This window comes from Limanda limanda, chromosome 18 (genome assembly GCF_963576545.1).
Source record: "Limanda limanda chromosome 18, fLimLim1.1, whole genome shotgun sequence".
NCBI lineage: Eukaryota > Metazoa > Chordata > Actinopteri > Pleuronectiformes > Pleuronectidae > Limanda > Limanda limanda.
This window is the reverse complement of record NC_083653.1, coordinates 10,931,084-10,947,203: the sequence shown is the minus strand read 5'-3', so window position 1 is coordinate 10,947,203 and position 16,120 is coordinate 10,931,084. Positions and strand designations below refer to the sequence as shown.

At 43.3% G+C, this 16,120-nt stretch overlaps 1 protein-coding gene across 2 annotated transcripts; it reads right to left on the bottom strand.

The window, feature by feature from the left end:
- Positions 1 to 5,157: 5,157 nt before the first annotated feature.
- LOC133024310 (jun dimerization protein 2-like) lies at positions 5,158 to 16,120 on the bottom strand. 2 transcript variants are annotated; one of them, XM_061091374.1, is made up of 5 exons: positions 15,968 to 16,120; positions 14,263 to 14,315; positions 6,905 to 7,122; positions 6,465 to 6,569; positions 5,158 to 6,216 (listed from the first exon to the last, which is right to left on the bottom strand). In XM_061091374.1, the coding sequence occupies exons 3-5, from the start codon at positions 7,097 to 7,099 to the stop codon at positions 6,025 to 6,027; spliced, it is 492 nt and encodes a 163-aa protein (XP_060947357.1). In that variant the 5' UTR covers positions 7,100 to 7,122; positions 14,263 to 14,315; positions 15,968 to 16,120; the 3' UTR covers positions 5,158 to 6,024. The 2 variants fall into 2 exon arrangements, with proteins under 2 accessions (XP_060947357.1, XP_060947358.1); XM_061091375.1 differs by having other exon boundaries at positions 6,905 to 7,119.

Below are 16,120 nucleotides of genomic sequence, written 5' to 3'. Positions count from 1 at the left end.
CTATAAGTACTAGACATTGCCTTTTTGAACAGAACTCTGAAATATGACAACGGCAAAATAAGAGAGAAACAGGAACTCAGGGTTCTTCTCCTCATCGATCTCATCTGCAGCATTTTATCTCGTGCCAAATCTATTTCGCTGCCGAATCCGGCTCCAGAGCCCGATCTTCAAAGCCTCATTAGCCGGCCACGCGCTCGGCTCCCGAGAAGCTGCAGCTAATGTGATCATCTCTGACAAAGTCTTGAGGGTTGCTCGGCCCTTTACGCCACTTCACAGACACAGGCTGGAGTGTGTGCAGCTGTGTATGATCCCCCTTCACTATTTCTGTTTACTTTAATAATCGCAGGGGGACAATGGCTCCTAATGTACGTCTTTGTTTCTCTGCCAGCACCTACACAAATGTCTGAGCAACACTGTTTGGAGGAAAAACACAGGATTCATAATGAGAGCCAAAAAAAACCCTCCAAACATTCGATTAGCATGAGAATACTGGAGGTTCTAATGGACCTGAATACAGCAAACAATGACACAAGGCCTCCTCTAATTTAATTATTTACTTTTATTACTGCTCAAGATTCCATTAGCGCTTTCCACATGATGGTAATTGGCAGCGTGTGCCAGCGGGTGCAGAGATATCTGAAGGGTTCATTGGCAGGTTTTTGTCTCATCTGCAAAATTTGGCCAAATCTGTGAATTTCCAAACGGAGCGCTCAATAAGACGTGGGTTTTTAAGTCTTTGTGTCCATTCACATGAAAGATGGCCTGTTAGAAATTTGGCAGTGAGATGTTTGTTTTCATTAAACCACATCAGAGAGATCATTTACCTAAATTATTCTCTTATGTTTTCTCTTGTAAATAAGCTAATTATTTCGGTGTCATTATATAAAGCATCACATTTCAGATCAACTCCGGGAAAAAGGTGTTTTGATGAGACAATTACAAATGTTATTAAATTCTCAATTTAAACTTTAACTTTAAATAGTCAGATACCCAATAGAAACATAATGTAGTATGAAACCGCTGCTCTTCTTTTAGCAGAATGTCTTCAGCTCTTGTATACATGTGCAAACTAATTTTAAAATCCTGTCATAAAAGTGCACTGGAAAATGCATCACCTATTAATGCAGACGGGGACAGCACGGTTTAGCTTTTCAGAAAAAAAATGCACTGAAGCAACATGGTAGGAATTTTCACTACAAGTCATTATTTAACATTTTCTGAGTTCATGTAAACAAATGTATCATCACAAATGTTGGTTTCTGATTTGATTGAGTTATAGGAACAAGGAGACATCACGGTAAGAACCTGTTCATTATTTTCTTACAGACACTCTGATTCAGTTCAACAACTTCACACAGCGTTGTTATGTTTTATTTAATGCGAAGTACAATAGAAGAGATTTCTAGTTTATTTTGATAAAAGGTAAAAGTCATGTCACGTTGTATTGTAGGACCTAGTACTCCACTTAAATTCTATCAAGCACCAAATTGGCCACACGCTAATATCAGTCCCTTAAAAGACGTTTACATATCAAGATCCATTTATTATTTCCTGGGAAATCATGGAAAATATTAAATAAAAAAAACGTCCTATCCAAATCAATGCCACATTTTCTATCTAGGCTCAAGTCCCATCGTTGTGTGGAAATATGTTCAGTAGTTTTTACTCAGCAGTGATGAGGCTCACTAACTGCAATAGGATGTGGGTTCAGATTCTTTGTATCTTAAATATGATATTATCACGTTAAGCTGTTAACCCCCGACACATAGAATGTATGCAGAGGAAATGGTGTATCATGTCATACCATGTCATTGTCAGTTGATGGCGCTGTTGGATCTCACAGCTTGAGCATAATAATCCTGCTGTGCTGGGCCTGCATAAGTGAGGCTGACATGCATATTCATAACTGTGCTGTTTCCTTTACAGGCCCAAACAAGCAGCCTGCATCTGGCCCTATTCTTCTCCTCTTCTCGGCCCTTTGATGTGGACGCCAGCTCCCTTCTTCTTCCTCCCCTTGTCCTCCTCTCATACCTGAAGATTATTTTGGGATGGAGCGGAGGAGGCTGAGGCCCCCGTGGCCCCTGTGACCCTCATCCATACACACAGCTGGCAGAGCTGAGGTGGGTGCAGCTGGTGGGAGTCAGAGGTTCAAGTGTTCCCACTGGATACGAGTGGGTTGGGTTGAGAAGTACAGAGGGGGGGGGGGGGTTGTGATGTCAGTCCCTCCTCATGGTACTGACATATCATGCAAACCTTTATTTGTACTGTGGTGAGAGTTGTGCAGGTTTAGTAAAGTCATTGTGCAGATGAGGGATGTTAAAATCTGAATAAGGACTTGAACTTTCCTCTGAAGACGTCAGATCTGTCCTCTCGTGTCCTCGTCTCCCAGCTGCCGTGCGTCTGTTTCTGTGACGGCTCAGCAAGACGACTGCAACCAACAGAAACAGCCAAAAAACAAAGTCAGCATTACATTCATGTGTGACATTCAACACAAGTTCCTAGATGGTTATGGGTGATTTGTGTGGAATGATCAAGTGATTAAATCACTTCACTGTAATTTAAAAGGAGAGAAAACATCTGCACAACATCTGTTTGTCGCTCTTTTTCCCTGCTCTACCAAAAATTTGTTTTCCCACTAAACCAAAGTAGCATTGACTATGTTTCAAGGCTTTCAACCCTCATGATAATAAATCTGGAATTATAGAATGTCGCTCAGTGGAGCGCCAAGGACCAACAGTCCCTTACTGAAACCACATTTGAATTCACTAGATCTGAAATTTCATTTGGATTTGTACCAAATTGCAAATATGTACTTATCTACAGTGGTGATAAGTTCAAAAATCTTGAGAGGTAAAAGACTTGCTCACCTGAGAGTTTGATGGATTTGATATAATTCTTGTCTGTTACGGTGCAGCTGATTGTTGGAAAGATTCTGAAGGAAAGACATTTGACATCTGTTTTTGAGATTTAAAAAAAGACTAATGGAATATAAACTATTTTAGTGACTCTTGCAGATGAGAGGGTTTTATCTATAATTTACATGTAAGTAACTTTAAAACTGATGAGAGTTACCAGACTCTGAATGCTGCTGTTGGTTTGAAGCATGTGCATTAAATAGCCTGTCCCCTCGGCCTGGATGCATTTAAAAACTATTCACGTCTCCTGTAGATGACCTGGAGAGAAGAGGTGAGGTGTTTAAAGACAAAGCATCCGACATCGTAATCTCTGAGGAGGTAAACTCCCCTGTCAGTTTGTTGTTTTTATGTACACAATATTACACACAAACTACTGGATAGAAGGATCCATATCAGGGGATATTCCTTCGCTTTCTTTAACAGATATGATGGTTTTTGGACATTTTGAGAACCATAGTTAAACCGTCATTTGAACTCACCATCTGTGTATCCAGGTCGGTGTCCCACTCTGCACCACTGTCCTGGGCGGAGGTCTCCTGCTGCTTGGCCTTGGCCTGTGGACAGGACTGTGTGATCTGACGGCTTCTGCTGATCCCCCCCCCCCCCTGCTGCGCCTCCTGGTGGAGCTGCAGAGTTACACTGACCTGCAGCTGATCCAGTGACTGAGACGAGGTGAGTCGAAATGCAGAAATACACAATGGAACCACTTTTTATTACAGATACACTGTGTTTATATGATGATTTAAAGGTGCACAGACATTTTAGGACTGACATTGACCACTGACTTGATGTGCCAATGAAAGGTGACTGTTGATGTTTCAACTTTTCAACTGCAAATTATCAATAACATTTGTTTTCAAATTGCTGATAAAGAGTGTGAGGACTAGTTGATTTGTCGGGCTGAAGCAGGCCGTGTAGTTCACAAAATGTCCACTAGAGGGAACTGTTGACCGTGAAGTGTTAATACAAATACGGTTTACTAGGGGTTGACTCACTTTATTATGAAATCATTTCGGAGTCTTTACTATACAGTTTATTTAGGAATCCCTCTTTTGTTTTCATAAAGAACATTATTGCAAAAGTCCTGTATCTATTAATTTACTTTTTTCAACATTATTGTTAAATTAACTTTATATATAAACTATACGGGCAGAGAGTGCATACCACCTCTATGAATGATTGGCCACATCATCGCCATTGTGGGATTTCTACATTGATTTATGTGTACCACTATGTTTGCATATTGAGATAAAATACAGAAGCCACATACACAGAAAGTTTATGCAAACTGCTCATATTAATTATCTCTGATACAGTTGGATGACTCCCTAAAATGTATTTTGATTCACAATTCTGTAATTTCATGATATCCCCTTCTGCAAGAAATTCCACCTGTTCACGGTTATTAGCTTTCCACACATGCCTGATTTATTTCTCTAGAAATTCGGCAAAGATGTTAAACTCTGTCGATCTGCGCCCGATCCAGGTCCACACCACAATTTAATAGTTTCTTCCTCGAGTCTTCGTGAAATCCATCTTGTAGTTTTGCATAGTCCTGCTAAATTACACAAAACACAGATGAAAACCTAACCTCCTTGGATCATCATCAGAGATCATCAGGATCCAGTGTAAGTACTAAGTGTGAAATTGAGAAATCAGGTTTTTTGTTTTAAAGGTCATGATTCGTTTTTATGGTGGCGTTTTTTTTAATCTTTACTTAAATGTCAATCGCTGTGAGGTGTTGTTGTTTCCTCCTTCGGCAACAATCTGACTGGTGTTGTGTTACATTATAATTATAACTCTTATACAAGAGCAGTGTTACAAAGTGTTCTTGTGTTTCAGTGAAAACCAAAGATCAAGACGTATAAAGGAGAAGTGAAATAAAAAGTTCAACCATCGTTTCATAACAGTTGTCAGGGGAAGCCTTTGGGCAGAATTTAACAAGGTAAGAAAATCTTAAATAAATACAATAAAAATAAATTCAGTTAAAAGCTCAGTAGCTGTGTGTTCTGCAGATCGGAGATAAATCTGCTGCGATACTCGAGCCGGAAGAAATAAAAAGCACCAATGACCTTTTCAGATTTTTGCAAATGAAAGTTAATCTTTTGCTCAGTGCCTCGGCCGGGAGAAAACTGGATTGCACAACTTTTGTCATTTAATACTTTGAGTGTCATGACGCAGAGGAACTAACACAATGACTTTAATCAATTTCGCTGGAGAAACATCAGACAGACGAGTCGTGTTTGTTCTTGTAGTTAGAAAATAAATTTAATCTATTCAGGATAACAGAGTCGTACATCGCAGATACAGACGTTGAAATGCAGCTGTTTGACAGCGCGACGTGACAGAGACAGACTGGAAAGATTGAAAAAGACCAATCACATCAAGTGATTTAGGAGCATTTCATATATGTTTACGTATACAAAGCAGTATAAAACAAGTATAATAATGGACAGACAACAGTCCCAAAAATACAACAAGGGTGTAAACATTTTTCGTGTATATGTGCTTTTCATGACGCCAGCGTCACCACAAATCGGATCAACCGGTATCTGCCGTCGTCGAGGCAGGGTATAGAAATCAACATTACAAAAACATACAACCTCCACATTGTCCACACTTGTATTGTGTACTTTATCCTACAAACTCTACTCCTGTATATTTCGGCTAGCATACAAAGGAAAACTGCAGAGTCTTTGTGGGCCTCTGCACAGAAACAACGGCACACTGTTCACTCAGGGCTTTTGTAACAGAGCACCATGTTGATATTAGTGTGTTTCCTCAGTGTTGTTTCCAGTTACACTCTATGGTTTAGATTGGTCCCTTTATGTAGAGATGGCAACAACTAGGCACAGTGCAGTGAGCTGCTCTCAATGCGGAGATGAAACCGGGTGTTTCCAGTCGTCCGATGGACAGAGCCAGCTCTTCTAGCAGTACTGAGGACGCCCTGCAAACCCCAGGTCCTCGGGCAGAGTCTCCAAAAGTCTCCAGCTCGGAGCTCAAGTGCTTATTTAGAAATGTATTGCCAGTTTTGTTTTTTCGTTTGAATGGCTGCCACGGCGGTGCAAGGTTGGGCCGCAGGGACACGGCGTCCCTGGTTTCCCAGGTTTCACTTGTCGTCGCTGGACAGCTGCTCCAGCAGAGGGTTGGCCTCGCCCTCGGGCGTCTTCACGCTGTCCGTCCTCACGATGCAGGTGGGCCGGTGGAGGTTGAGCATCACCATCAGCTGCTGCCTCTCCATTCGGAGCTCCTCGATCTGGGCCTTCAGGTCCGAGTTCACCATCTCCAGACGCTCCGATTCCTGGACAGAGACGTTGCATTATAAACAAACTGTTCAGTATCTTACACCTGACACTAACATTTTTATCAAAAAATTTACAAGAACTTTAAGTTGTTTGTGATAGTTAAACCAGGCTTGAATTAGCCATATTGTGTTTGCTCATGATCGGTTTGAATTGTTTCAGTGTGAATTGGCAGCTCAGGTTAACTTGAATCAGTCGATTCTCTGCTGCTCGACTTCTGCAGATCAGTGCTGCGTCATGACCTCACCCTCTGAAGGAAGTCAGTCCGTTCCTTCTTTTTGTTTCGGCAGCGCGCTGCTGCCACTTTGTTTTTCTCTCGTCTCCGTTTTCTCCTATCAACGTCTTCATCCATCTGTAAACACAAAGATAAACATTATTAGAATAAAACCTGATAATTACTTTTCCTTAAGTTACACAATTCTACAAACTTTACTGTCATTCTTCTTTTATACAATAGAGGGGCCACAGTCTTATACTGCAGCACTTTGTTTCCTTCTTATTCTTTCACTTTATATATCAAATATAGTGTAAAAAATGTCACAGGGATATTTTAAATGATATATTATAAATTATAAAATCTGTTTTGATATGCAGCTTCTTGTTTCTGCTCTCTGACTCGATGTGTTATTCACACACCCTAAGTTCTGCACCATTTCCCCTTTTCTCCTCTTTCCTCTTCCTTCTCACCTCTGTCTTGATGGCCAGCGGCCTCTTTCCCAGCCGCCCCAGGAAGTGCAGTGGGGACAACATGGTGCCCAGCTGGCGGAAGTCTGCCAGCTTCAGTTGATCGGTGAGCGTGGTGGCCGAGATGCCCGCCAGCGGGCCAAGGCTGGGCAAGGAGCCCGCCGCCAGCGAAGGGTCCGGTATCTGTCCCGGCATCATGTCCGACCCGGCGACCACCGCTGCTGTGGGGACAGACAGGCAGAGAGAGACAGAGAGAGAGAGAGAGAGAGAAGGAAGAAAGAATGGGAATGATTAGGACGAGAGGATCAAGTATGAAACAATTTGCTGACTGTGAAAATTCAAAGCAAATTTTTGTACTGGAGAGCTTAAAATTATTCTAGTTTTTGTTGCACTCCAGCCTAAAATATCCAATTAATTCACCTTTAACTATGTGAAATGTAGAGAAACCTGCAGAGTTTGTGCAGTTCAACACCTGGATCCCATAAGTCCAAAACTATTTATCTCTTGGTAACATGAGCTGCACATTTACACCCTCCTTCCTCTATCACGCTGCACCCGTCCGACCGTTTCTTTTATCTTTATTCTGAAGTTTCAGTGTTGGAATTCCACCAGAATAAGATTAATTCACTGTCTTCAGCTCTTGTCGTCAAACATCTCTCTAAACACAGGTTGCCTTTTCCAAGAATGCATTGAAATGTTGACAGCTTTGACAGCTGTGTTATCTTCTGAGTCAGCAGCCAGTGAAAAAACAAACTTCACACCAACAGCAGCAACACACTCATCTGTGGAGCTTCGCCCGGGCCGAGCACGATCCTCCACACTTCAGGCTTCTGATGATTAACACAGAGGGTTTTTCCTTCTGAACGTTCGTTCGGTTCTTTCACAGGAGACAGAGGGTAACACTCATGCATTCCACCGCCACCCTCTTTCAACAATTTTGGGTTGGTTCAGAGGCTCTGACCACAGCAACTTTTAAAACTTTTTTTTAATGTAATCATGGAGGAATGAGGGGCAGAGCCTGTGCAGGCCCAGAGGAAGTGGCTGGAGAATTAAGACGTCTCTCTAATTACTTTAAGACCGACAGTTGGAAAACTCCTGATGGCCAAATAAAAAACAAATGTTACAGATGGGAACAGCGTAACATGAGCCGACTCTACCCTGCCCATCCCAGAGATCTCTGAGGAGAGGCAGAGGGAGAACGGAGGGTTTCTTAGACAGTCTGACAAATGCATTTGATTTCATCGACTGTGCGCTGACTATGTAGAAAAATGAATACAAGTCCAAAAAAAAGTACGAAAGGTAAACGGGTAAAGTCTGGGTAAAAGAGGCAAACACTCAGCTGTCACTTCAAATTTTCTGCTGAGGAAATGCTGCAGTGATTTGGACAAAGCTCCTGCTTGACGGATACAACAGAACGACTGATGCCTCACCGACTCTGGCACGGTGACAGAGGCTCGGCTAGAATAACCGGCCAAAACCAAAGCGGGTTTTTAAAACAAGACGACATCAGTGTGACTTCTATTTTAACAGCTTAACTCACATTTGCCCCCTGAGTATATTCAAGCGGAGCTGAACCTCTACAGGTTGGGCACAGGCCGAACAAAGCCTCTCTCATATGAACCCAACAAAGACGTGTATTGTGAGGAGGTGCTGCGAAAGAAAACAGCTGACTTCGCTGGTGGGTGACTGGCTGACAGGCCCGGCTGTATTGTAAGTTATACCCCAGTTTTTCTTTCTTTGCTCCTTTTTCTTTTTAGATTTTTTACAGCAGGGGTGAAAGACTCACTCTATTACAAAAGCCATAGAGGAGGTAATGAAAAAAGCCGAGTTATGTAACTCTATTCTAATGCACTCCACCCTGCTCATGGGCTGGTCTTGAAATGTTTTTACAGTTGGACCGGGCTTTACTGTCGTGCATGGCAGACACCAGATCAGCTCACTTTGCTGGATGTGGATGGTGCGGCCTCTGAGTCTCACGCTGTTTTAAAATGCTTCCTTATACTGCATCATCTGCATTCAAACTTAATTACTTAAACAAGTACAGTGAAATACCAAGGAGGTCTTGATAACAATAGTCATCCATATTTAGAGTGTTTGACATTTGGTGTGGCTGGATGGAATTAAAGTCGACTTTGGTAGAAGTATAATTCTAGTTTTATATGGACCCAACCTTCCTTTCTGAATGAAATTTAAAGTTTAGATGTTATAAATGTCCAGTCAAAAGTCTTTCAGCGAGTCTCTGCACTCCTCTTGACCTGTTCTCCACCACCTCCAGTCTGTGATTTATTCGCTCCAAGGACAAGTTGGTGTGTGGAGCCAGTGTCCAATGAGGCATTTTATTATTTAAATCCCAACTGACCCCCTCCCTTCCTCTCTTCCTCTTTCTCGCCCTCCCTCTCTCACTGTATGTATACTCCCCATTTACGCTGCACTTGGCAGCGGCCTGTTGTTTTTACTGGAGAGGAAAAGAACAAGACAGGCCTGGTATAAAAAAATCTCTCTCAGACAAAATTCACTCTCGCTGAATCTCCCGGGAGAGGTGGAGGAATGGAAGGTGCCAAGGCCTCCTCGTTCTGCAGAGAGGCTGTCGAAGAACAAGCCGAACCATATGGCAGCTCGTGCAGGGGAGAGCGAAAATACAGCCAGACAATAATACAAGATGTAGGACTGAAGTAACTTAACTACGCCTTGATGAAGCAGCGTTCTCTAAACTTGCAGAAACAACCCAGGCGGGTTTATTAGATGTGATAGATGTGTCCCGCTGCATCGAAATCTGGCCGACAGCAGCACAAGACCTCGACATGTGACTGAAGAGTATGCCATGTTTTTCTTTTCTTATATTGCTCATTGCTCACCAATAACTGAACTGGAATTTGAAAGATGCAATCCAAGCTAACCCCTGGGCCAAGAACACAGCCACAGGAACTGAAGCACCCATTAGGAATGACTGAGCGAATCGCTTTCAGAGCCAAAATGGAGTCCAATATCCAAGCCGGCCAGACACCGAGGACAGGTACACAGGCTCGGATTAGGCTCCGTCCTGGAAAAACAGCATTTTTTTTTTTTAAGATGAAAATGGACACTGGAAAAATAAGTCAAATCAGGAATAATCTAACTTTATGTCTGTTAGACGGGCTCAGGTTCAGCTTGTTCTAACTGAATGCTCAGTCAGACGCACGGCGAGGAAAGACCCCATTCCTCGCCGAGGCCTGTCGAAACATGCGGCCGAGTCCAGACCTCGCCACACGCACACACGCAGACGTCTACTTCAGAACATGAACCTCGTATGTGTCCGCATGACATCAGATCACATAAATCAAAAAGCCACAGCATAGTAGCTTTGCCCGCGGCCTCCAAAACAAAGGTGAAATGACGTGTGAAGCAAGATTTCCCATTTATGAGACATAAAAGTGAGTTCCAGACAATTTATAGTCACGCTGTTGAAGAAGATAATAGACGTGACTCACTTTTGAGTTTAGCTTTCATTTTTAAGTTGAATAGAAAGTGTGTTTTATGTTGAATCTTTTCCCCTCTCTTTCAACCTGCCACACAAGCGACCGAAAATCCCCCTTGCAAATTCAAAACCCTGTCAAGTCATGAAACCCCGAAGACGTCTCATCGCTACAACACAGGGGGAAGTTCACCGATGCGTTATAATTACACCCAAAAGCATGAGTCAAAGTGATTTTTACATTTTTCAAAAAACGGGCCTACTTTGTGTTTCCTGTCAGCAGCAGTGGCAGCCTGCAGCCGAGGATTAGTGGTCAGTGTTTGATGATGCAACACGGTTACTGTGCTTCTGCAGTGGAGCAGAAAAGCCAGTGCCGCGGCTTTTAGGCCCACGCTGGTCTCAAACAAAGACACCTACACAGCCCCAGCAGCAGCAGCAGCGGCGATGTGGGCACGGCGGCCTCCTCGGGGCGCACCGGGAGGAGACCAGATTGCAGCCAAGGGCGGGGAGCAGAAATGTCATGTATAAGTTATGAAATATAGGAACCGTGGTCAGCGCAGGTTCTGGCTTCAGCCCAAAACTAATCTGGCTGCATGCGAGCTGTGGACAGCTGGAGGTGTGTGTGAAGGGAGCGTGTCAGACTGAGGGTTCCTATACGCAAATGTGCAGGCAATCAGTGCATCCTATATATATATATATATATATATATATATATATAATCCGCTGCTTTCTATGCTGGCACACTGTATCTGTCCTCAGCACCGACAAAATGTGTCCATTTCCTGAGTCATTCCTGAGAGCAATTAGCTGCTCTGAGGAATTCGGCCCCTTAGCCAACGCCAGCAGCACGACTGGAGGCCTTATTATCCTCCTCCCCTATAGAGACGGTGAATGAGAGGTAGGGGGGGGGGTTACAGGGGGGATTTCAAAGGCTACTCATTATCTGTATATACTGTTGCTTTTTAAATGGGAGTCCGCTAACAGCTAAATTCTAGCAGTGCAGTAATTGTGTTGACTGAAAGCAGAAGTAAGGAGTCGTTTCTTGAATTTTTGTGCAACCATTCATCTCAACTTCAAGTCACCGGTTCGTGGCATTAAAAGGAAAAAGACACGGAGACTTTTCACATGTTATTTGACCACTTTTTTATCAGGTTGCTTTCGTTTCGGACTATTCAAGCACTGTGTGGTCCACACACCAGCGTCTTGCAAAACTCTTGCAAATAGCTTCTGCAGTTTCAACTTGCTGAAAATGAACAATGAGCACGGAGGCTGGGGGCCAAGGCACACTCTCTCTCCATCTCTGGCCAAGGTCTCAGCGATCATCATCATTACCGTCTGCATTCAGTCAGGCCGCGTGTTGATTTACAAGTCTTTTGCAATCCTCTGAGGGAAACCGGGGAAGTTGGCACCGGCTTTCCTTCGAGGACAGGACAGTCCAAATATCTGCATTCCTCCGACCTCTAATTATGTTTTCATTGGAGTGACAAGGCAGGACGCAGGCCGAGGAAGAGTGCAGACGCTGTAATAAAAGGCTGTTGTTCTGATCACTTCGCGGTAATCCCTGGCCGTCAAACCTCAAGGGGGATCGTGTGTGGGAGTGGAAGTGATTATCATAACAGAAAACATGATCTCTGTTCGTTTCAACTTTCATTTCTCTTTTGGCCGATAGTATCTGCTCAACAGCTGCCACAAATAGAAGGAACCTTTCGAAATTCACTCTTGTGATGAGCAGAAAAACATTCCCAGAGCAATTCAGCACAATTTGAAACATTTCACCTCACAATCAGTGATGATGATCGAGCTTAATTCCTCCTCACAATTGCAGTCTCGATGTCTCAGCGGTGAGCAAAGCGGGAGTGCGGTGCACGCAGAGGTTATCTTCTGTTCACAATGACATTACACAAGAGAGCAGGAAGTTCAACTGTTGCGTTTTGCTGCAGACGTCAGCTGGAGAATGAGAAATTTATCGGCAAATCCAAACACAAAGCACCTGCAGATAAGCACAAAGCATGAGGACTGTGGCCGCCTTCATTCAAACATTACTATGTGATCCTTGGCTGTGGTCCTGCTCAACTTGCTCCATGCCGTTCACACAGCCACACATCTATATTCTGCATCTGGGTGGTCCTGCTTGAATTATTATAATGTTACTATTTTCCTCCGTGTTGTAAGTCAGGATTAGACTTTGCATGGCCCGGAGCTTTGGCACGTCTCAGATGTGGATTAAACAAATCCAAATACAAAATGCAGACATAAGCCGTTTCAAATGTATGGAGTTCACGGCGATGACAAACTTAAGTTACTGTGCAATCCCTGACAGTAAGATATTGGTCAACCGAGGACAGAAGTTCTGATCTAATGACCCCCGGTGAAGCAATCGCCTTCATTATGTAACATGTGGTCGTCACTTGAATGCTGTTTCATACTTTGTACTCTGAGATCTCCTCATCCCCACGTCAAGCAGATGCTTGCTCTGATTAAACAAGCTCCCGTGTCTACAGTGTACTCAGGTTCAATGCTTTTGTTGCTCGTGAAGTCTCTGAGCTAGAGGTCAGGGTTTAGGTTGACCTTCAGTGACAACACTGCTTTTTGTGCAAACAGACAAAAACTGGCTTCAAATCCAAAAGAAATTGAAGAGGAGCTTTTACTTTGCTCTTTTTTCATACAAACACGAGTTTTAATGGCTCCTCTCTCAGTTACACCTTTGGACATTTGGGTATTTACTTCCACAGCGTACATCTAGTCTGTCTTGACATGCTGTTTTTACAAACCATGTGGAAAGGCTTACGGGGACTACAATGTGATACTGATAATGTGATACCCGCGGCGGTGAGGAGTTGCTCCCCCAGCATTAGTATTAGTATCACTGAGCCGAGCTGTTGCATAGTTGGCTTGCTCGCCTGCAATGCGTCTGCTGTCTATTCAGTGCGGTGGGGTGCAGCTTGGCAACTCCAGCTCTCCAGAGACGCACTGGAAGGCATTTCTACTTAAAATAAACCCTGTGCGCCCACGTCCAGCCTCTCAGCCCTGTCGGCCCTGCGCTGCTTGTCGGCTCGCCAGCCCTTCCCCATTAATCCACTGCAGCGTTCCATTTAAGCAGAAACCATCCTACGGATGTGCCCAGGCAGGCACTGGGGCATTTAAACCCTCCGCTACGTACGCCTGTTCACTGAGACACACGCAAGCACAGATCAAGACACAAAGGAAATGCACATGTAGATATATATAAAGAACGCTCACATAGTTTCCCCTGTGTGAGCAGGCACTGCACCAGTGGAAGAGCACGCACTCACCGTGTAGGAAAACACTGAACTTACGAACTTGCAAGTCACAAACCCACACACATACACATGATACATCCCTGCCTGTCATATTTCCCATTCCATGATTGACCTCTAACCTTTGGGCCAGCAAGAGCAGATAACTGGAGCTCCCACTGGTCTACACAGAGTTACTGTTACACAACAAACCTTGCATCTTTTAAAAGACCCTGATGTGGATAAGAGGCTGATATTTTTCATAACATCAGCTCAGCCAAAACAAACTACTGCTGTGATGATGAAGGACTGTAAAACTGAGGTCTGTTTATCTGATTAAATTCCCATTTGAGGCTTACACACACAGAGGTTCCCTGGTCCAGTATCTTGTATCTTGAATATACTAAGAATGAGCAGCATGATGGGCCAAGGAAAAGATTACAGATACAAGCCGATCTGAGTGCACATTCCTGGCTGCACTCAACAAGCTGCCAAATAAATTTCACCCTTCGTTTACATCACTTAATGTTTCGAGATGTTGATCTAGAAACTTAAGTGATGTAAATTAATTCTTAGCGGTGCCAAGACAAGAGGGTGATACTCCAGAGAGCATCGCTGATTAACTCAATCTAAATCCAAAACTAAATACTTACTCAGAGGAAACTTGTCAGTCGTCTTCTGTCAATGATGCAACCGTGTTTGGACGCTGTAGGAAGATAACAACATCAATCTTGTTATTCACAGTGGAATTATTATTATTCATCCTGATCTATTGATTGTAGGAAAAAGTTTTGACTGTTTTTCTATTATCAAGCTCATCACAGGTTCCTGTTTCAGTCAGGATGTTCTGCTTTATTTGATGGCTATTTCAAAACTATTTACCAATTGTGATGGGACCAATTTTGTTGGGTGCAAAATTGATCGATGAAGTGATGATAAAAATAATAATATATTAATTTAGCACCAGCCCAAAACATTATTACAACTGGAACAAAACCATCATGAAAGACAATTTGTAAATCAGCTATTTGTACAGCTGCATGCAGTGATTGACTTACAAGTTCAATTTAGGATTGATAACATTTTAATAGCTTTATTAGCTTTAATTAGCTGATATGGCCCATTAGCTACTCCTCCAGAGGTACATTAAGTGGATGAGGTAGCCGATTACACTGACACAAGTGTCCAGATAAGAAGCATCACTTAAAACCTCAAACAAACTTCACTTTGCATGGTTATTTGAATCCCTTCAGACTCAGTTTGGTTTGGCCATCGGCAATTCCAGGGCCGGAAAAAGGGGTGCACTGGCCCCAGTTGAAATCTGATTGGCCCCTGAAATGCCCTTGTACTGTCAACTGTCTTTTTTTTAATGAACTACTTACAATACTAGCAATATAAGGACTTTGTGTTATTATTATTATTATTATTATAAAAATACAATGAGCTTGAACAAGGAACAATTTTCAAAATATATTCAACGATGTGTGTCTTTGCTCAAAGCTGTAGAGCTAACAGTTAACAAGGAATTATATAAATGTGCATGTTACTTAATTAATGCATGGATGTTGGTTATATAATTGGCTCCTCTGTGTAAATCACGGCTCCTGATTTAGAAAAATCGGAGAAACTACAAAATTAATGAACCCTCAGACTTTTTAAAGCCATTTAGTGTAAAACACCCCCTCTTATATCGATGTTAACAGACTCAAATAACAGCGAGCAGCGTTAGCATATTATCGTGGCCCCCCTCAACGCCCCCCTGACTTCGAAAAAATCTCAGATCCGCCCCTGGAGTTTGGCACACCGGAGTGACGTTAGCCTTAGCATGTAGCCAATTTAAAAAACACAAGTGAGGCGTGTGTTGTGTTACACAACCCGTTTCCATGGAGGGGGGGGGGGCTTCACCGACACTTCTCCTGTTCAGCAACACTGACATGAACACGTCCGAGAATGGAAACACCGCCCGAAGCTAGCTGACACTGAGCTAACGGGGGGGGCTAGCGACGCTGTAAATACACCGGGACAGTTGCTACAACAGTTAAGTAACAACAGCGCGGAAAACTACCAAGCTAATGGATTCCCAGACTTTGTTGTATTATCCTACAGGAAGCGAGAGAGAAGCAAGACCACTTCCATTGACACTCAGAGACTCGGGTGATGCTGTTAATATGTCAATGCATAAGAAGCTGATAAAACCAGTGAGGAAAGTGTCTGACAGAAATATGCAAATGTGCAGCAGGGTTAAGTTAAAAACTAGCACAACAACAACAATAACAACAACCAATAAAAGCAGAGAAGAGAAAAGGTGGGGGGGAGGAAGTATGGCGAGAATTCGCGTCAGTCAGCACGCAGGCTCACCTGAAGGCGTCCAGGAGCTCCAGCCCTGGTGCGGGAGTCAGGATGTGGTTCTGGGACTAACCCGAGTCGTTGCATCAGCCCGGTTTAAGTAGCGAGCCAGTGTGTGAGGGCTGAGGAATGCGGAACTGCTGGCCCAGACGTAAGCATGGTGAG